Source organism: Hypanus sabinus, chromosome 13, assembly GCF_030144855.1.
Source record: "Hypanus sabinus isolate sHypSab1 chromosome 13, sHypSab1.hap1, whole genome shotgun sequence".
Lineage (NCBI taxonomy): Eukaryota > Metazoa > Chordata > Chondrichthyes > Myliobatiformes > Dasyatidae > Hypanus > Hypanus sabinus.
In genome coordinates, this window is record NC_082718.1 from 21,263,444 (window position 1) to 21,285,433 (window position 21,990).

Genomic DNA, 21,990 nt, shown 5'->3' on the forward strand with positions numbered 1-21,990 from the left:
GGCTGGGGAAGCGGTGACAAAGTCAGAAGCTGGGAGGTGATAAATGGAAGAGGCAAAAGGCTGAAGAAGAAGGAATCTATAGGGGAGGATGGTGGACTGTGAGCAAATGTGAAGGAGGAGGGATACAAGATGGAGGTGGGGGGAAGAAAAGAGGAGGGGGGAAACCAGAATGGGGAATGGAAGCAGCTGCCAGGGGAAGTGTTCGAGGCAGATACACTGACAACAAGAAAAGGACATTTGCACTGCTACCTGGAGAGGGAAGGTTTTTATGCTGTGAACCAATACCATTAAGCAAGGGGTCCTTGGATCCCAGCTTGGGAACACTTGGTCTGGAGGGATATGAGCCTAAAGGTGGGTAAATGTGTCTAGTTTAGAGAGGCATCTTTGTCAGCACAGTTTGACTGTCCTGTTGACTCCTTGACTATGAAGGCAGACCCAATCCAGTGAACCTCCTTACGTTGTGAAAATATTCTACAACCCTATTATATTCTATAATTCTATTACCAGACTGTGCAATGTAAGGTCATAAAAAAGAGATCTAGGATTGCTCCCAGCATTGGAAGGTATTCTAGCTTCCCATTTTCCAGTCAGGTGTTCCATCATGGGCTTGTTGACGAGGAAAGATGGAGGTGAGTTATGGATTTGCATCAGCAGATGTGACTCAGCGGTGTAGCCAGCTGTCTCCTACATAGTTTGGCATCTTTGCTGCAGACCTTTGAACAGATATCACGTGAGCAGAATATGTGAGTCATGTTCAAGAGAAAGATAATTCTCGATATGTTTCTAATGATGTCTTCAGCCTAAAAACCGCCTCCACAATCATCAACTAAAATCTGTTTTTTAAATACAAATTGCGATTTACTGGAACTATTTTCTCTTCTAAATCAAGGGCTTGAGCCCTAAACCACATTCAAGCACGGGTACCTAGGCTAAGAGGGGGATGCAACTGCCAGAGCTACTGCCTCACAGATCTAAGGATCCAGATTTGACTCTGACCTTGGACACTGTCGGTGTGAGTTTCGCGCTCGCTCCCTGTGACCAGGGTAGGTTTTCCCCTGGGGGTTGCAGTTTTGCCCCACACCCCAAAGAGATGTGGGATGGTAGCTTAATTGGCTTTTATGATTGTGTGGGTGAGGGGTAAAAATGAAAGAGCGGGGGATATGAAACAGCTTAGCTTACAAGATGCTGGTGAAGCTGTAATTGAGTTTCATATTCTATTTTGGTCACCCTGCTAGAGCAAAGATGCTTTTAAATTGGAATGAGTGCAGAAAAGATTTACAAGGGACTAAGTCATAGGGGGAGTTTGGGCAGCCTAGGACTTTACTCCTTGGAGTATAGAAGACTGAGAGGTGACCTTATTGGGGTGTATAAAGCCATAAGGGGCACAGGTAAGTTAAATCTGCACAGTTTTTCCCAGAGGTGGTTAATCAAGAAGTAGAGGGTATAAGCATAAGGTGAAATGGAAAAGATTTAGAATATAAAACATAGAACAGTACAGCACAGTACAGGCCCTTCAGCCAATGATGTTGTGCAGACTTTTTAACCTACTCTAAAATTAATCTAACCCTTCCCTCTTGACTGGTCCTCCATTTCCCTTTCATTTATGTGCCTATGTAAGAGTCTATTAAAAGACTCTAATGTACTTGCCTCCACCATCACTCCCAGCACTGTGTTCCATGCACTTACCTCTCTCTTTATAAAAAAAAACTCCAACTCCAACAGCATCCCTTTACTTTCTTCCAAATTATTCTCTATTGTATTAGCCATTGCCACTCCAGGAGAAGGGTGCTGGCTGTCCACTCTATCTATGCCTCTTACCATCTTATACATCTGTATCCAGTAACCTCTCATTATCCTTCACATCAAAGAGAAGCACACTAGCTTTCCCAACCTATTTTCATAAGGTGTGCTCTCTAATCCGGAAAACATAATGATAAATCTCCCCTACACCCTCTCTGAAGCTTCCACATCCTTCCCATGAGGTGACCAGAATTGAACATTATATTCCAAGTGTGGTCAAACCAGAGCTTTACAGAGCTGCAATATTATTTCTCGGCTCCTCATTTCAATCCCCTGACTAGTGAAGGCCAACACACCATATGCTTTCTTGACCTGGGCACCAAGATCCCTCTGTTCCTGCACATGGCTAAGAATCCCACCGTCAAGCTTGTACTCTGCATTCGAGTTTGACCTTCTAAAGTGAATCATTTCAGACTTTTCCTGTTTGAACTCCATATGCCACATCTCAGCCCAGCTCTGTAGCCTGTCAATGCACTGATGTAACTTAAAGCAACCTTCTACAATATCCACATCACCACAAACCTCATGTCATCTGCAAGCTTACTAACTCTCCCTTCCACTTCCTAAGTCAGGTACGTTTAGATAAGTACACAGATAGGAAAGGTTTAGAGGGATTGGGGCCAATGTGGAAAAATGGGTTTAACCGAAGGGGGCAACTTGTTTGGCATGGAAAAATTGGGCCAACAGGCTGCTTCCATGATAAATAATGTTAGAACTCTATGACTTTTAATTCTTGTTTACCGTGGGTTGCAGTTCCTCCAGGAAACTCAATCTGTGGTTTCCAACCTCTGCTGGGTGATTCAGGGCACAAGAGATTCTACAGGTGCTGGAAATCCAGCGTACGTAACACAACATTAAATGCTGGAGGAGCCCAGCTGGTCAGGCAGTGTCTATGTAAAATGCCTGACCTGCTGAGTACCCCCAGCTTTTAATGTTGTGTTATTCTTGAGAGATCAAGGGTTGCCTGTTACTGTAGGGGCCTGGTTCCTAGATTTGGGAATTTGAACCCAAAAGTAGCAGGCAACCTTAATTACTAAAGAGTCATCAATTCATATAATTCCAATGAAAAAATCTTGGAAACTTGGAAATTTAAGGACCTTAGTATTACCCTAGCAACAACTATTTCACCTTGCAACAGGGCTGAGTATCACAGCATGAAATCTCAGTGTCAGTAACATAAATCATTAACTCTTACTGGGATATTAGCTCCTATTTGTGAGAGCTGCTGTGCACTAATTTTGAGCACTGTACTCTGTTCTGGTCGCTCTACTGTAGGAAGTTATACAGCATGGAAGCAGCCCTTCGGCCCAACTTCTCCATGCTAACCAAGGTGCACACCTAAGCTAATATAGCACAGCACAGTAGTGTGTTGGCTAGCATAACGTTATTACAGCTCCAGCATCCCAGGTTCAATTCGCATCTCCAAACACAGAATTCAAGTTTTATATCACTGACTCATGCCTTGAAACTTCTTGTTTTGTGCAGCAGTACAGTGCAATATGTTAAAAAAATTACAGTATAAATATATAAAAATTAAATTAAATAATTAGTGCAAAAATAGTGAGGTGGTGTTCATTGGTTGTTTCATTAGTCATTCAGAAATCTGATGGTGGAGGCAAAGAAGCTGTTCCTAAAATGTTGAGAGTGTGTCTTCAAGCTCCTGGATCTCCCTCTGAAGGTAGTAGTAAGGAGAATAGCAAGACTTGGGTGATAAAGGTCCTTAATGACAGACGCCGCCTCTTTGAGGCATTGCCTTCAGAAGAAAGGTGTTCTCCCTACGACTGTGTGAGTTTCCACTGGGTTCTCTGGTTTCCTCCCAGAACCCAAAGACAGATGCGCTAGTAGGTTAATTGGTCACAGGCGTGTAATTGGGCGGCACGGACTCAGCTGGCCAGGATGGCCTGTTACCATGCTGTACCTCTAATTTGGCGCTGTAGTTCCGTGTGATCACTTTGGAGCAGCTGACACGGACTTGGAAGGAGCAGACATAGCAAAGTTCAAAGTAAATTTATTATTAAAGGACATATATGTCACCAGATACTACTCTGAGATTCATCCATCTTCTTCCGGGCATCCACAGTAGAATAAAGAATACAGTAGAATCATAGAAAACTACACAGAACGACTGACAAACAACCAGGGTGCAAAAGAAGACAAACTGTGCAAGTACAAAACAAAAACAAATAATAAATAAATAACACTGAGAACATGAGTTGCAGAGACCTTGAAAGTGAGTCTGTGGAATCAGTTCAGTGTACAGGTGAGTGGCATTATCCATGCTGGTTCAGGAGCCTGATGATTATAGAATAATAACTGTTGCTGAACCTGTGGGAGAGTGTCCTAAGGCTCCTGTACCTCCTTCCCAATGACAGCAGCAAGAAGACAGCATGGCCTGGATGGTGAGGGTCCTTGATGGTAGATGGCAACAGTGCTTCTTGCAGACATTCTCACTAATGGGGAGGCTTTTGCTGTGAAGGACTGGGGTGCATCTTCTACTTTTTGTAGGCTTTTGTATTGTTTGGAACTGGTGCTTCCACAGATGCAACCAGTCAGGATGCTCTCCATCGTGCAACAAGAGAGGTTTGTCAAGGTTTCAGAAGACATGACAAATCTGTACACTTAGCAATGTGTGAGCAAGGACGTGGAATGAAGCAATGACCTTCAAGTCTCCAACTGGAGCAATTAAACTTCAGAGTTCCACTCGTCTGCTGTCTCCTGGTGACATACATCAGGGAGCATAACAGAATGGGACAGACAATGATTGCCATTCTGTCGAAGCCAAGAAGCTGGGGTTTTGCCAGAAAGTGCTTCATCATTCTCCTTCTTTTCTGCACAGCCTTCTGTAGCTGCTGGCAAAATGAATAATCCACTCACAGGAAGCGTAGCCAGAGCATAATTTAATCCTTAAAAGGCTTTGAGCTGCAATTTGCCATCATTACCCTGTCAATTGCAAATATACTTCTCTCTGAGGGTGGCTGCACCTTCAGACTTGTGAAAGGCACTTGTGAAACGCTTGCATGAGTGGTTCCAGTAACACTTTGATCTGTACAGAGGGGAGAAGGGGTGTACCATGAATCTTCCCAGTGTTGGGATGGGTCAAGGATGCTTTCCCCCGACCAAGCTCAGGCTTCGATTTGCAAAGTGTTGTGGCCACAGCTCAGTCCATCATGAAAACCAGCCTCCCTTCCATCAGCTCTGTCCACGCTTCTAGCAGCCTTGGTAAAGTAGCCAACATAAACCAAGACTCCTTCCACCACAGACATTTTCTCTTCTCCCCTCACTCATCAGGTAGAAAACTCAAAAGCTTGAAGACGCACATCACCAGGCTTAAGGGCAGCTTCTATAACGCTGTTACAAGGTTCTTTTTCCTATGAAGATGAACTCTTCACCTCACAATCAACTTTGCTTTGACCTTAAACCCTATTGTCTGCCCACACTGCACTTGCTCAAGGTTTGGCTGTTGCATGTATTGGTCGGGAGGGTGAAAGGTCAACACAATGTGATGTTCCAAATGGCCTGTACTGTGCTGGACTGTTCCAACGTGCATTAACTGTAGGTAGCCCATGGGCACCTCCTCATCACCCCAACTGAACAAAGCTGACCTTCATTGCTGTAGCCATGTTAGCGATGTCAGCTCATCGAAAAGCCAGGATCCCTTTGAGATCAAGGCCCATAACTGCCGATTAGAGCATGGAAGTGCACAGCATTGAATCAGGCCCTTCAGCCCACGAGTTTGTATCAAACTAATTAAATTAGTAATCATTGCCTAACTAAACTAACCCATTCTGCTTACACCATGTCCGTACCCTCCTATTTCCTGTCCATATCTGAGAACCTCTTGAATGCCTCCATTGTATCAGCCCATTCCTGGTACCCACCCCTCTCTACGTAAATATCCCCTCCAATCTTTCCCCTCTCACTCTAAATGCATGTCCTCAGGCATTTGGTATTTCTACCCTGGGTAAAAAATTCTCACTGTTTACCCTCGGCCATGCCTTATTCTTCTCCGATGTCAGAACAATCTTTCAAGAGGATGAACCCGTGCAATGCACTAGGCCCTGATCGGGTACCAGGTGGGATCCTGAAAACTTGTGCCAACCAACTGGCGAGAGTATCCATGGACATCTCCAATCTCTCACTGCCCCAGTTGGAGGTTCCCACCTGCTTCAAAAGGGCAACAATCATACCAGTGCCCAAGAAGAGCAGGGTGACACTCACGTCTACTGTGATGAAGTGTACTGAGAGGTTGGTCATGGCTAAAAAAAATCAACTCCTGTCTAAGCAATGACCTGGACCTGCTGCAATTTGTCTATCACCATAATAAGTCTACAGCACATGCAATCTCACTGGCTCTCCATTCAGCCTTGGATCACCTGGTCAATAGTAATACCTACGTCAGGCTGCTGTTTATTGACTACAGTTCAACATTCTATACAATCATTCCCTCAAATCTAATCAAAACCTGGGCTTCTCTATCTCCCTCTACAGCTAGATCCAGGACCTTCTCACTGGGACACTGAACAGATCAGAAATAACACTGACAGTGAGCTTAACCCACTGTTCTACTCTCTCTACACCCACAATTGTGTGGCCAGGCACAGCTCAAATGCCATCTATAAATCTACCGATGACACATCGATTGAATTTCAGATGGTGACGAGGAGGAGTACAGAAGCGAGATAGGTTAGCTGGTTGAGTGGTGCTGCAGCTGCAACCTTGCACTCAACCTCAGTAAGACCAAGAAACTGATTGTGGGCTTCAGGAAGGGAAAATCGAGGGAACACACACCAGTCCTCAATGAGGGATCAGAAGTGGAAAGGTTGAGTAGCTTCAAGTTCTTGGGTGTCAACATCTCTGAGGATCTATCCTGGGCCCAACATATTGATGCAATCACAAAGAAGGCACAACAGTGACTGCATTTCATTAGGAGTATGAGAATTGGTATATCACCAAAGATGCTCTCAAATTGCTACAGATGTGCTATGGAGCATACTAACTGGCTGCATCACGGTCTGGTGTGGAGGGGCCATTGCACAGGTTTGAAAGAGACTGCAGGAGGTTGAAAAGCTCAGCCAACTTCATCATGGGCTCTAGCCTCCCCAGCACCCAGGACACTTTCAAACGGCAATGCCTCAAAAAGGGAGCATTCATCATTAAGGATCCCCACCCAGGACATGACTTCTTATTGCTTCCACCAGTGAGGAAGTATAGGAGTCTGAGTTCACACAATCAACATTTCAGGAACAGATTCTGCCCCTCCGCCATCAGATTTCTGAATGGGTAATGAGCCCATGAACACAACTTTAGTATTGTAATTTACAGTTGCTATTATTATGTTTTGCAACGTACTACTGCTGCAAAATAACAAATCTCATGACATATGCCAATGATAATAAACCTGATTCTGACTCTGATTCTCAATCACTTTCTCTGGCAGCTTGTTCCATTTACTGACCACCTTCTGTGTGAAAAAGTTGTCCCTCAAATTCCCATTAAATCTCTCCTCTCACACCCTAAACCTATCTCCTCTCATTCGCCAACTCCAGAAAAAGGACCGAGTACAATCACCCTATCTATCTTAAACATGATTTTATAGACTTCCGTAAGATCACCTTTCTGCCTCCTTTGCTCCAAAGAAGAAAACCCCATCCTGTCCAACCTCTCAGCCCCTTGAGTCATGGTGACATCCTTGTAAAAGCTTTCTGCACACCTCCCAGTTTAATCACATCTTTCCTGTAGCAGGGTGACCAGAACTAAACATAATACTCCAAGAGTGGCCTCACCAGCATCCTGCACAACTACACCATGACCTCTCAACTTTTGTACTTAATGGCCTGTTGGTGTGGGACTAATTATCTTATTCTCTGAGGAATTGGCTTGCTCTATAGTTGAGATGGTTCTGTTCTTCCTGGTCTCCACTGGCTCTGGAACAGTTCCATCGATGTAGGCCTTATCCACATGGTCAGTCCTAGACGCACTTTTTGCACAAGTTCATCTGACAGCACAGATATAAAACCAAATGAAAGAATGTTCCTCCGGACCACGATGCATCCACAAAACATATATAACACACAGCACATAAAGCAAAATATTACCAAAACTAAGTTAATAAAATATAGTTCAAGCTACATGTAGTGTGCAGCACAGGCAAACAGTAAACAGTATTATAAGTAGTAAACAGCTCGCTGTCCTAATGATGAGACTTTGGTGGTGGCAGGGTATTCATTAGTCTCAAGCCCTGAGGGAAGAAGCTGTTACCCAAACTATTTAATGAATGTTTAATCGTTGCAAAGTTCACCTCTTAGCTGAGCATGTTTCCTAACACGGTTACTTCCCAACAAGGAAGCAGACTGAAAACATTTTTAAATACTAAGGGAATCAAGCGATATGGGGAATCATGCAGGAGAGTGCTGCCGAGGTAAAAGATAACCGTGCGATCAGTCTGTGGATAAGGCAGGAGCCACTGGCAAAAACACTTAAAAAACACTTAAAAACACTAACTCATAGAGTCATAGAAAAGTACAGCACAGAAACAGGCCCTTCAGCCCATCTATTCTGTGCTGAACCATTTACACTGCCTACTCCCATTGACCTGCACCAAGAGCATGACCCTCCATACCCCTACCATCCGAGTACCTATCCAAATTTCTCTTAATGTTATAGAGCCATTTGGATTAAGGCTCCTGTATGCAGTCAGTGCACTTGCACTGCAGTTAAAAAAATCAATTACCTTAACCAGATATAGAAACCTGCAATAGCAACTACATCAAGCAAGAGTCCTCATGAAGGGTCCCGGCCCGAAACGTCGACTTGCTTACTCTTTTCCAGAGATGCTGCCTGGCCTGCTGAGTTGCTCCAGCGTTCTGTGTGCATTAATACCATGCAAGTATAATTGGTGTTACTGAGGACTTAGTATTTTTGTCTGACATCTTTTTGGAAAGCCATCAGTTAGGAAATTTTGTGTGATGAAAACACACTCTGAACAAAAGTGAAGCCATCTGGTTCACAAATCACAAAATGTGTGGCACTGAAGGCAGTATGCAAGATATACCCACCTTCAGCAATTGTTTAGAGTGCCATGATCACTTCCAAAGCCCTTCATTTTTTTCTTTATCATTCCTGTGCCAATCTAAGAATGTCTTAAAGGTCCCTGATGTATCTGCCTCTACCACCACCCCTGGCAGTTCCTTCCATGCCCCTACCAGCCTCTGTGTAAAACAAAACCTACCTCTGACACACCCCCTATACGTTCTTCCACTCACTTTAAATGCCTGCCCTTTCATATTAACCACTTCCACCTTGGGATAAAGTCTCTGGATGTCCGCTCGGTCTATGCCTATATTCATTTTGTACACCTCTAACAAGTCACCTCTCATCCTCCTTCGCTCCGAAGAGAGTAGCCCCCCCCCCCCCCGCTCACTCAACCCACCCTCATGAATATTCTCACAAATCTTCTCACAATTTTACCCAAATCACAAGCTGTACATGTTAACAGCTCTTGTTTATTCCAACTGGAAATCTTCCACTAATGAGGCAACAGATATTTTCCAATCCTGCTGGGCTCATGAAATTCAGAATAGATACGCCAACAATTAAGACATCTCAATGCAATTAATCCCAATGTTCTGACTTCTGAAGGCTCACCGCTAGCGATGTCGGTTAGACAAGATGACCACGCCTGTGATATGTTCTAGTGGCAGGTCATGACCTGAAATTGCGTTTCAATGATATTCAGTATCAGTGGAGACCCTTCATTTGGACTGAAAAAGCAGAGGAGAAATAAAGACCATAAGACATAGGGGCAGAATTAGCCCCATCGAGTCTGCTCTGCCACTTGATCATGGATGACTTAGTGTCCTTCTCAACCCTATTCTACTGCCTTCTCCCTGTAACCTTTGACACTCTTACTAGTTGAACATATCAACCTCCACTTCAAATATACTCAATAACTTGGCCTCCACAGCTGTCTGTGGCAATGAATTCCACAGATTCACCACCCTCTGGATAAAGAAGTTCATCTTCAAATCTGTTTTAAATGGATGTCCTTCTATTCTGAGGCTGTGTCCTAGACTCTCCCACTATTGGAAACATTCCCTCCACATCCATTCTATCTAGGCCTTTCAATAGGCAGCATAAAAAGGTGAGGGGAAGGGGTGAAGGAAGGGCTGACAGGCAATAGGTGGCTCCAAATGTGAAGAAAGGGACACAGACTCCATCAATTATTCCCTTCACTCTAAGTAGTGTCGAGATTTATTTTCTTAGAGAAGTGCAGTTGAAGTATCTGATATTTTTCACAATCAGCATCTCATTAATCCTCATCATTTTTCAGGGTCCACCTTCCCATACACTCATTGGACACTTTATTAGGTACAACTGTACACCTGCTCATTAATGCAAATATATAATCAGCAACTCAGTGCATAGAAGCATGCAAACATGGTCAACACGTTCACTTGTTGTTTAGACCAAACATCAGAATAGGGAAGAAATGTGATTTAAGATACGTTGACTGTGGAATGATTGTTGGCGCCAGCTGGGGTGGTTTGAGTATCTCAGAAACTTCTGGTCTCCTGGGATTCTTGTGCTCAACAGTCTCTAGAATTTACAGAGAGTAGTCTGAAAAATAACCCAGTTCTCTGGGCAAAAATGCCCAGAGATGCCTTGTTAATAAGGGAGTTCAGAGGAGAATGACTAGACTGGATCAAGCTGACGGGAAGGCAATAATAACTCAAATAGCCAAGCATTACAACAGTGGTGAACAGAAAAGCATCTTAGCGATGCACAACACATCAAATCTTGAATTGGACGAGTCATGGCAGTAGAAGACCACAAATGTATGGAAATAAACTCAGTGGCCTTTTTATTAGGTTTGGGAGGTACCTAGTAAAGTGGCCACTGAGTGTATATGAGTGCCTCTTAGTAAAAAGCCTAAAGCTACCAAGGTCATTCACAGCTTCCTCTGTTACAATCTGTCCAGTTCAGCACTTTATTGACAGCATATTAAGAAAAGTGCATTCTGGAGATAATTAGAAACTGCTCAGATCGATTTTGGCCATGCCTTAACTGGCTTCCAGCAGTATCTACCTAACTCCAGAGAGTTTTCTGTCAATAGTTAAGGAGACTTATATATTGCATTAGTCTGCACAGATAGCAATGATCCATAAAGTAACCCCCTTGAGTGCCAGAAAACAATGGCTAGGTGTGAAAGGATTGGTTTATCTGCTTGAAACGTCGTTAGAGGTATGTTTGAGTTTAGGCTCTCCATCGTCATAGACTTACATCCTTTTGCCCATCAAGTCCATGCAGATTATTAACAACCCATTTTCTTCAATCCTACACTAATCCCATTTACTACCCCTGAACCAGCATGGATGACTTCCGTCACCACCACTCTGAACTGTTCTACTGCCCACAGACTCATCTTAAGCACTTTAAAACTCCCGCTCTCAGTATTATTTCTTCTGTTTGCGTAGCTTGTCTTCTTTTGCACATTGGTTGTTTGTCAGTCATTGCTTATGATTTTTCGTAAAAACTATCGTTCCTTTTGTAATTTTCTTTTAAATGCTTGCAAGGCTGAGTGAGGTGGGCTTGGCTCTTGGGGCTTTGCATGTGTGTATGAAATTTTAGCCAACAGAGTGTAATGGCTTTTGAAGTCATTGACATCCAAGTTACACCTCTGCCTTTGGAACGAGACAAATCTTGGTTTCTCTAACACCTTTCTTTGTAACTACTGGAGTCAACTGCGGGTCCATAGGTAACACCTTTGCCTCTCAGTGAGGTGAGATTTGATAGAGGTATACAAATTTTTGAGGGGTATAGAAAGGGTTAATGCAAGCAGGTTTTCCCACTGAGGTTGGGTTAGGCTAGAACTGGAGGTCATGGGTTAAGGGGTAAAGGTGAAATAGTTAAGGAGAACCTGAGGAGTGTAGTTGTTAATAAATTATATTGCATTTCTTTATTTTCCTATAAATGTCTGTAAGAAAATGAATGTCAAGGAAGTATAGGGTGACATATACATACTTTAATAATAAATTTACTTTCACTTTGAGCTTCTTCATTCGGAGGGCAGTGCAAGCTGCCAGCAGAGGTAGTGGATGTGGATTTGATGAACAGAAGTTTGGATTAGTATATGGATGGGAGGGGTATGGAGGACTATGTTCCAGCTGCAGGTCCAAGGGACCAGGCAGAATAACAGTTCTGCATGAATGAGATGGGCCAAATGGCCTGCTTCTTTGCTGTACACTCTACGACTCTACAATGTCTCCATGGTAATTATCCATTTGTTATTTTCATTCTTCACACCAAACTGCACAGGTTATTATAAAAAGAAAGTGACCTTAAAAAATTGACAGTATAAAATGCCGAAGTTTATTCATTTCCATAGATGCTGCCTGACCTGTTGAGTTCTGCCAGCATTTTGTGTGCATTGCTCTGGATTTCCAGCATCTACAGAATCTCGTGTGTCTATGATTTTCTGCCTGGCTGCAAAGTCTCACCTGCCATCTTGTACTCCTTCCTCTCCCCCCTCCCCACCTGCTTACTCTGGCTTCTTCCCCCTTCCTTCCCAGTCCTGATGAAGGGTCTCAGCCCAAAACTATCTATTCACTTCCATAGATGCTGCCTGACCTGCTGAGTTCCTTCATCGTTCTGTGTGTGTTGCTCAGAATAAAACACTGACTATGCTTTGAATTCCCGGTCTTGTCTCAGCCATTCTCCTGCCAGAAGAGATGCCTGTCTCTGCACTAGGTGCTCTGAATCTTACTATCACAGAGGTATGCTGTTAACAATATCTTAACATAACTCAGAGGCATAACAATTGGAGCCCTTGGGATTCTCAAGACTTTCATACAACTACGCAGGTTGAATTGTAAATATTTTGGTAAAGTTGGGTCTGATCCGAATTGGAAGCAGCATTCCTCTTCCAAGGAAATGCAAAACAAGAGCAGCAGGAATGGTTGGTGCCGCATTTCAATCAGTAAAATCTGTGTGTACAGAATAATAAATGGGCAGGATCAAAAGAGGCTGTGGAGGGGTTGTAGACTCAGACAACTCCATCACAGGTACTACCCTCCCGCCGTTGAGGACATCTTCAAGAGGTGAGGGGTAGTAGGTGGCATCCGTCACTGAGGACCCTCACTATCTGGGACATGCACTCATCTCAGGGCTACCACTGGGGAGAAGGTATCCAGCAGGAACAGAAAGAACCACTCTCAATGTTTTATGAACAGCTTCATTCTCTCCACTAACTGTCCATGAAAACTACCTCATTGTCCCTTTTTGCACTCCTATTTGTTACGGAATTTACAGTAATTTTCACATCATATCTTATAAAAGAGTGTGATAAACATGGTTCTGATCTCCCAAACCATCTTGTCGTGGTGCTTACACTTGCATTGCTGTCTTGTTTTTTTTTCCCTTTTTACCACCACTATGTACTTGAGTAAGGAATGGCCTGTGTGGCTGGCACACAAGCAAGAGCTTCTCATTGTGTCTCGATGCTTGTGACAGTAATAACCCGATACCAACGCCAGTTGCCACTCCAACTGTGGTTTGCTGCTCTGAAGGGACAGCACAGTAGCCTAGCAGTTCATACAACGGTTTCAGCGCCGGCTGTGAAAGTGATCTATTGCTGTCACGAAGCAACCTGTACATTCTACCCACGACTGTGTGACTTCTCCAGTTTCCTCCCCCATCCGAAAGACGCACGCGTTACGGTTCCTACGTTGTGGACGTGCTGTGCTGGCGCCAGAAACTTGGCGACACTGGCAGGCTGTCCCCAGTGCAAAAACTGTTTCACTGTATGCTTCGACGTACAAGTGACAAATAAAGCTAATCTTTATACGGGAGAACATTCGTTGCTTGAAAGTTAGATCCGCAATATGTGCAGTATTTTGCTGCCATTTCACAGAATTCGTCAATCTTTTATTCTTACTCGGGATCCGGGAAGGCAATTATTCCCCACTCCCAGTTGCCCTGGAGAAGGCAGTGTTGAGCTTCCTTTCTGAATCACTACACTCCAACACAACCTTACAGCAAGCAGTGTGAGGAACTCAGTGGGTCAGGCAGTATCCATGCAGCCAGTCGACTCCAGAACGTCAACCTCTACAATGCTCCCTGACTCACTGAGCTCCCCTTATGTGTTGGTTTATGCTTCAGGTTCCAACGCAGAGATCATTCTGTCTGCGTGCACCATGGCTTGGTACATTAACACACACAAGATGCTGGAGGAGCTCAGCAGGTCTGGCAGCATTTATGGAATGGAGTAAACAGTCAACATTTTGAGTTGATACCCTTCATTTGGACTTCATCAGCTTGGTACGGCAACCGCTCCGCCCAAGACCGCAAAGTGTTGTGAAAATAGCCCAGTCCATTATTTGAAGCAGTCTCCCCTCCATAGCCTTTGTCTACACCTCCCGCTGCCTCAGGAAATCAGTCAACATGATCAAAGATCCCACCCACCACGGACATACCCATTTCTTCCCCGTCCCTCTGTGCAGAAAATACAAGAGCTTGAAAGCCCATATCACAAAGTTCAAAGACAGCTTCTATCCCACTGATATAAGCCGATTGGATGGCTCCCTAGTTGATAAGACTACTTCACAATCTACCTCATTATCATCTTGCACATTACTGTCTACCCACAATTCACTTTCTCTGTAGCTGTTACACTTTATTCTGCATTCTGTTATAGTTTTACCTCATTCTACCTCAAAGCACTGTGCAATAATTTGGCCTATGCAAGACAAGCTTTTCACCATCTCTTGCTACAAGTGACAATAACAGACCAATTCAGGCAGAAGACACAAAAGCTTGAAAACACACATCATCAGGATCTGGGACAGCTTCTACCTTTATCAGATGTCTTATACGTTAAAGATAAACTCCTGATCTCTCAGTCTGCCTTATCATGGCCCTTCAACCGACACTGCACATAACATGATCTGCTTCTGGTAAGCCAGCAGCACATGTGGTCACAGCAGCCTCTCAGTGTCCAACAAAAAGTGCAAATGGCTGTCTTAAACATTTTCCTTGTGATCATAAGACACCATTGGGCGTTGGAAATATGAAATATTCAAGTCCAGTTCATTGGTTCATTAGCAAGATTGTCAGCAGAGGAGCTGAGCAGCCTTGGTTGCTGTGTGGACCAGACCCTCATTCCATAGTGTCACCTGTTACAGCCACCCAGGGGAGGAGGCGCCGGAGCCAGAGTGGAAGGGAACAGAGATACTGGAATCTGGGCTGGATTAGGGGCTGGCCCCTGTAGGCTCTCTCTTCAATGCTGCTCTCCAGTGTTCGCTCCCTGGGGCCAAGGTGCAAAACACAGTACATATAGTTACACACAGTACACAGCACAGTCATCTACAAGAGCACAAAAATAATATTACAGCAAGCCTGTTAGTGGCATGGCCTCAGAATAATGGTGTACGGGGCAGTGTCTTGGAGCCACACTTTTGCAAGAACGAGCACGCAGCAGTTCCTCAGCCGCAGACAAAGGCAATCTAGTGAGTGAACACTAGAGAGCAGCACCAATGGGAGAGCTGGCCTACAGGGGCCTGCACATCCCAGCCTGGATTCCAGCATGCCCGCCGTTCCTCTATATTCTGAGGCTGTGCCCTTGGCTCTAGACTCCCCCACAATAGAAAACATGTCCACTCTGTTTAGGCCTTCCAGTATCTGGTGGGTTTCTGAAAGGAGGGCACAGATTCAGAATACAAGTATATCCTTAGAACAAAATGGGGAGGAATTTCTTTAGCCAGAGGAAGGTGAATCTATGGAATTCATCAGCACAGGTGGCTGTGGAGGCCAATTCAATGAGTGTATTTAAAGCGGAGGTTGATAGGTTCTTGATTCGTAAGGGTGTCAAAGGCAGGATAATTGGGTTGAGAAGGGAAATAAATTAGCCAGGATCAAATGGTGAAACAGACTGAAATGGCCTAATTCTGCTCTTATGTCTTATGGTTTCAGTGATATCCCCCCTCAAGCTTCTGAATTCAATTGAGTGCATGCCCAAAGACATCAAATGCTTTTGGTTAATAACAGGTCAATGGCAAATATGGGAGCTGGAAGGTTATCAAGGACATGTACAAAATGCTGGAGGGACTCAGCAGGCCAGGCAGCATCTATGGAAAAAAGTACAGTTGACACTCCGGGTCGAGACTTTTTCCATGGATGCTGAGTCCCTCCGGCAATTTCTGTGTGTTGCTTGGGTGTCCAGTATCTGCAGATTTTCTCTTGTTGGCTATCAAGGACAGGTCGGAGAGTGATGGTTCAGTCAGAACAAACACCCTCTTTGTAAAGTACGGATCTATTTCTTTTAGAGCAAGGACCAGCCCCTCCCACCCTTAGCACTACATGTTGATCTGTTATTTGCACATGTGCATTGACCTGTGTCTGTACATGCACATTGTTCTCTCTCTCTCACTGCAATGGGAATACACCAGATAAAGCCATCTCCTGCGTGCATGCTTTTATTTAATTGATACATAGTTGTGCACAGACAAAACAAATTGGCGACGGGTACAAACCTGAATGCCAGAAAATATCACGAACTGCCCTGACAGTTAAGGCACGATTACCGGACAACTCAGCGAAAGTTAAACAGTACCGAGAAGGCCATCACATACACTGTCAAAGGCTTGGGTACAGTGTATAGTAACAGTGAAAGACGTGCTCGATTTAAAGTGAAAATAACCTGGCGATGTTTTCAGTCGGGCTTGTTGATGAACTTGATAGTGCTAATGAAGGCTGGGAGTCATAAAGCAAGAGGGTGATCTGCATTGTAACACTAACAACGTGGAGAAGCAAAAGAAAGCCCCTACACTTCTTAATTTAATTGGCCCAAGTACGTACAATCATTTACACAACCTAGTGACCCCTTCAAAGTTATCAAGCAAGTCATTCAATGAAATTGTTATGAATTTACAAAAACACTTGAGCCCTAAACTACTGATTATAGCTGAGAGATTCAGGTTTTACAAAAGGAACCAATCAAAGGATGAAAGCATTTCTGAATACACTGCAGAACTGCACAAACTTTCCCAATACTGTGACTTTAGAGAAGGACTTTCTGATACCTTAAGGGACAGGCTTGTATGAGGCATGCATAGTTAAAGCAGTCAAATGAGGCTACAGGCAGAAAGAGACCTAACCTTAGAACGGGGATTGATCATTTCAATATTGTTCAAGACTGCAGCAAAGTATGCAGTAGAACTACAGAAAAGGTGGTTAAAATGTCAAATGCACAAAACGTCTGTGAATGATGCAAAAAGCCAGAGATGTTATTGATGTCACAAATCCTCCCATGACGTAAATGGATGTTGGTTCAAAGGAATAGTCCGCAGAAAGTGTGCCAGACAAGGTCACATAGAGCGACAAAAAGCACAACCGAGTGAAAAATCACAAACTCAAAACTAAGCAAATGCATAATGTTACTGAATGTAAAACAGAATCAGACAACATATAGAGTCTGACAAAGGTGAACTGTCATGCCTAGAACTGAAGCAGATCGCAATATGGATCACAATAGATCTGTCTGTTGTAAAATGGAAAACGGGGCTGGATACAGGGTCAGCTTTGTCTATAATTCCAGCGGCAAACTACAACAGACTGTTTTCTAAGATACTATTAGAGAAGACCTCAGTGATGCTAAAGACATACACAGGTGAAAAGGTGTCTCCCAAAGGCAATCTGAAAATAAATGTAATGTATGCAGGTCAAACACAACAGTTAGAACTTTATGTATTGAAAAGTGGAGGGCCAGCACTTTTCAGACATGAATGGTTGAGAGAAATCCAACTAGATTGGCACTCAATCAAAGCTCTCAATGTGACATTAACAGCAGCCCACATGGTAACACTAAATAGAGACTGGCACAGGTGCTTAATGTTAATGAGAAGATGTTTGAGAAGGGATTAGTAAACTCAAAGGCATGAAGACGAGAATTGAATTGGATGAAACAACAACACCAAAATTCCATAAAGCACTACATCCTAAAGTGGATGTTGAACTGCAGAGCTTGGAGGCATCTGGAATTCTCTCCAAGATGGAGTGGAGTGATTGGGCCACGTGCACTGTCCAAGAAAGGGAAGGCACGGAGAGGTTTTCATGGACTTCTGGAATCCATTCCTACAGAGGGAAGTGCAGAATGAACAGTTCGGCCAGTTGCCAAGTGAAGCAGCAAGGAGCTTCAAGATTGGACAGGAAGTCCTAGTGCATGATTACCAAGAAGACAAGTGGATAGCTACAAGAACTGGACCACCAATGTGCACAGTGGATAGAGACATAGAAACACAGAAAACCTACAGCACAATACAGGCACTTTGGTCCACAAAGCTGAGCTGAGCATGTCCCTACCTTAGAACTACCTAGGCTTACCCATAGCCCTCTATTTTTCTAAGCTCCATGTACCTATCCAGGAGTCCCTTAAAAGACCCTATCATTTCTGTCTCCACCACCGCCACTGGCAGCCCATTCTATGCACTCATCACTCTCTGCATAAAAAAACTTACTCCTGACATCCCCTCTGTACCTGCTTCCAAGTACCTTAAAACTATGCCCTCTTGTGCTAGCCATTTCAGCCCTGGGAAAAAGCCTCTGACTATCCACACAATTAATGCCTCTCATTATCTTGTACACCTCTATCAGGTCACCTCTCATCCTCTGTCACTCCAAGGAAAAAAGGCTGAGTTTACTCAAACTATTCTCATAAGGCATGCTCCCCAATCCAGGCAACATCCTTGTAAATCTCCTCTATAGTTTCCACATCCTTCCTGTAGTGAGGTGACCAGAATTGAGCACAGTACTACAAGTTGTGTCTGACCAGGGTCCTATATAGCTGCAACGTTACCTCTCAGCTCCCAAACTCAATCCCACAATTGATGAAGGCCAATACACCATACACCTTCATAGACACAGAGTCAACCTGCGTAGCAGCTTGGATGTCTTAGAACAGACATGGAGACGTCGTGTGGACCAGGTACTGGATGCTCAACCGAAGAACAGCAAAGTCAACTGCATCCAACAAGATGGACACATTACAGTCACCAGACTTACCTCTCAGTGATGATGTCACCGACAGCAACATGAAACGGGAAATCAAGAACATTGTCTTAGACAAGATACCTAACAAACCCGATGCCATTCCGCAGGTCCGGAGACCCTATCCTGAAAGAAACAGAGCACCACCCAAAAGACTGAACCTTTAGAACTATTAAGCTAGTTATGGACTCCTCTTGTGTAAGCGTGGTTATTTGGAATATGGGTTTATGAAAGAGAAATTGTATGTTTTGTACATATGCAGTTTATTTCTTTTAGATGCGGAAGTCACTAGATGGTTGCTATACACGAATACTTCGGATGGCTCTTGATGTGAGTTGGCAACAACACATGACGAACGGCGAGTTCTATGATGACCTACCGATGCTCACTACTAAAATCCAGGCGAGAACACTGCAACTAGTGGGGCACTGCCTACGCCACCCTGAGCTACCTGCCAGCCTAGTCAGCACATGGGAGGATGAACCCTGGGTGCCCTCCCAAGACTATGGTCAACACACTCCTAGAAGATAGTGACACGGCTAACGTAGATGAACTGAACACACTGATGAGGGAGAGGGAGGAGAAGAGAGTCCATCATCATGCCCGACACCGGACCCTAGGCCTGAGTCGACGTAACTAACTCTTTTAGATCGATTACCCCCCCCCCCCACCCCACTACATATTGATCTGTTGTCTGCACATGTACATTGACCTGTTGTCTATGTATGCACATTATTCTATGTCTCATTCTCACTGCAATGGGAATACACCCATCAAGGACACCACCCACGTGCGTGCTTTTATTTAATCTATATGCAGTTCTGCACAGACACAACACTCTTTATCTAGACAGGACTTGCTTGACAGCGAGGTGGCTTTCTCACGTTCCAAATTAATTTGGTGTCATACTCCTGTATTTTAGTTGCGGTAAATAATGGTTTCTGAAATCCAGCCACACTGCTGTGGGACTCGTGTGACATTCAAAGCAGGTGTTGGATCCTAGAGCTTTTGCGATCCAAAGGTTCTTCTTAAGTCCAGAATGACTTGTTGCTTATGGTCATTTTACTAGTGTTGCAACAGCAAAAAAGAAGAAGTGACAAGAGAACAAAGAAAAGACCGGACCAAAAAGTAATCCTGGTCTTCTCATACCAAAATAGAGATCACATACCTTCCGTTGATAGCAGTCAAACAATAAAACAGCCAGATTTATGTAGCGCTACACGTGATACAGAAAACCAAACAGCCTTTAGGAAAACACAGAAGCACCTGTGCTGTAATTGCTGGAAATTTAATTGAGCATATCCACAAGGAGCTCTGAAACAAGAAAGCAGCATCGATCATCAAGAACGCTCACCAGCCAAGCCATGCCTTCTCCTTGTTGCTGCCATTGGGAAGGGGGCACAGGAGCCTTAGATCCCACACCACCAAGTTCAGAAACAATTATTACCCTATAACAATCAGGCTCCTAAACCAGCGTGGATGACTTCACTCACCTCGACTCTGAATTGATCCCACAATCTGTTGACTCACTTTCAATGACTCTACAACTTGTGCTCTCAATATTTATTTATTTGTTTGTTTGTTTATTTATTTATTATTTGTTTGATTTTGTATTTACACAGCTTGGCTTCTTTGGCTCATTGGTTGTTTGTCAGTCTTTGCGTCTAGTTTTTCATTGATTCTATTGTATTTCTTTGTTCTCCTGTGAATGCGCACAAAATATGAATCTTAGGGTAGTATGTGATGACATATACTTTGATAATAAATTTACTTGGAACTTTGAACAACTGCATGCATATGGTTAACCATACAAATATATAAGCAAGCAACATAGACTATGTAAGTAAGACAAATTTCTTCCCAGAAAGAAGCAGATGGCATTGCTAGCCTTACCTTTTAATTTCTTGCATTCTTAAATTTAATGTTGGACTTGAAGATGCATTTTAAAAAGGCAACTGTTATGAGCGTGTTGGAATTAATAGAGACTGGATGAAAGTGAACATGTTTTATGACAAACAGCCTTAGCTCCAGGTGTCAATGTAATTCCACCATCTTATACTCACAGCTGCATCACCAGATACAAGTGGTTAGGGCTTTCGTAGATGTCTTCCAAAGCAACGATGTTTTCATGCTTTATCCTGGAAGGCAGAAGATAAAAAGAGTGTTTACTCTCAACATCACAGTCAACCCCCAAAGATAAGCCTATAACATGGCGATGTGATCGCAAGGAATGTAAGATGCTAGAAAGATTCAACCAAATACGTCATGGCATGTCCCTCTCCACCATCAGTAGTATCTACAGGAGGTAACACATACTGGAGAAACTCAGCATCCATGGAATGGACTGCGGTCTCACTGAAAGGTCTCAGCCCAACACATGGACTGTTTATTCCTTTCTATAGATGCTGCCAGACCTGCTGAGTTCCTCCAGCATCTTGTGTGTGCTACTCTGGATTTCCCGCATCTGCAGAATCTCTGGTGTTTATGAGCTACAGTAGGTGCTGTCTCAGGAGAGAACAGCTGCGACAGCCAAGTCAAAGAACATAATAATAGGCGTCCGTTAGTCTCGAAAGACCATGGATTTGCGCCTTGTAAAGTTTCCAGGGCGCAGGCCTGGGCAGGATTGTATGGGAGATTGGCAGTTGCCCATGCTGCAGGTCTCCCCATTCCACGTCACCGATGTTGTCCAAGGGAGGGGCAAGGGCCGATGCAGCTTGGCACTGGTGTAATCACACAGCAATGTGTGGTTAAGTGCCTTGTTCAAGGACACAACACGCTGCCTTAGCTGAGGCTCAAACTAGCGACCTTCAGATTGCTAGACCAATGCATTAACCACTTGGCCACGCGCCAAACAACATAAAATATAGAATACTACAATATAGTACAAGCCCTTTGGCCCACGTTGTTGTGATGGCCCCTACTCCAAATTTAATCAAAGCTTTCTCTCCTCATAGCCCTCCATTTTTCTTTCATTCATGTGCCTACCTATCTCATTGGAATCACTTAAGACCATAGCGGATAGCCACTTAAATGGTAGGGGTGTCAAAAGAAATGGGGAGAAGGCAGGAGAATAGGGTTGAGAGTGAAAAATAAATCAGCCATGAATGAATGGCGGAGCAGACTCGATGGGCTAAATAGCCTAATTCTGCTCCT

General features: G+C 43.9%; 1 protein-coding gene across 1 annotated transcript in view; it reads right to left on the minus strand.

Moving 5' to 3' along the window:
• camk1da (calcium/calmodulin-dependent protein kinase 1Da) overlaps nucleotides 1–21,990 on the minus strand; it is a 288,325-nt gene that overhangs the window by 135,579 nt on the left and 130,756 nt on the right. Inside the window, exon 3 of the mRNA XM_059987285.1 lies at nucleotides 20,901–20,975. Within this exon, the coding sequence (XP_059843268.1) occupies nucleotides 20,901–20,975 (75 nt within the window). The remainder of the gene's footprint in view (nucleotides 1–20,900; nucleotides 20,976–21,990) is intronic.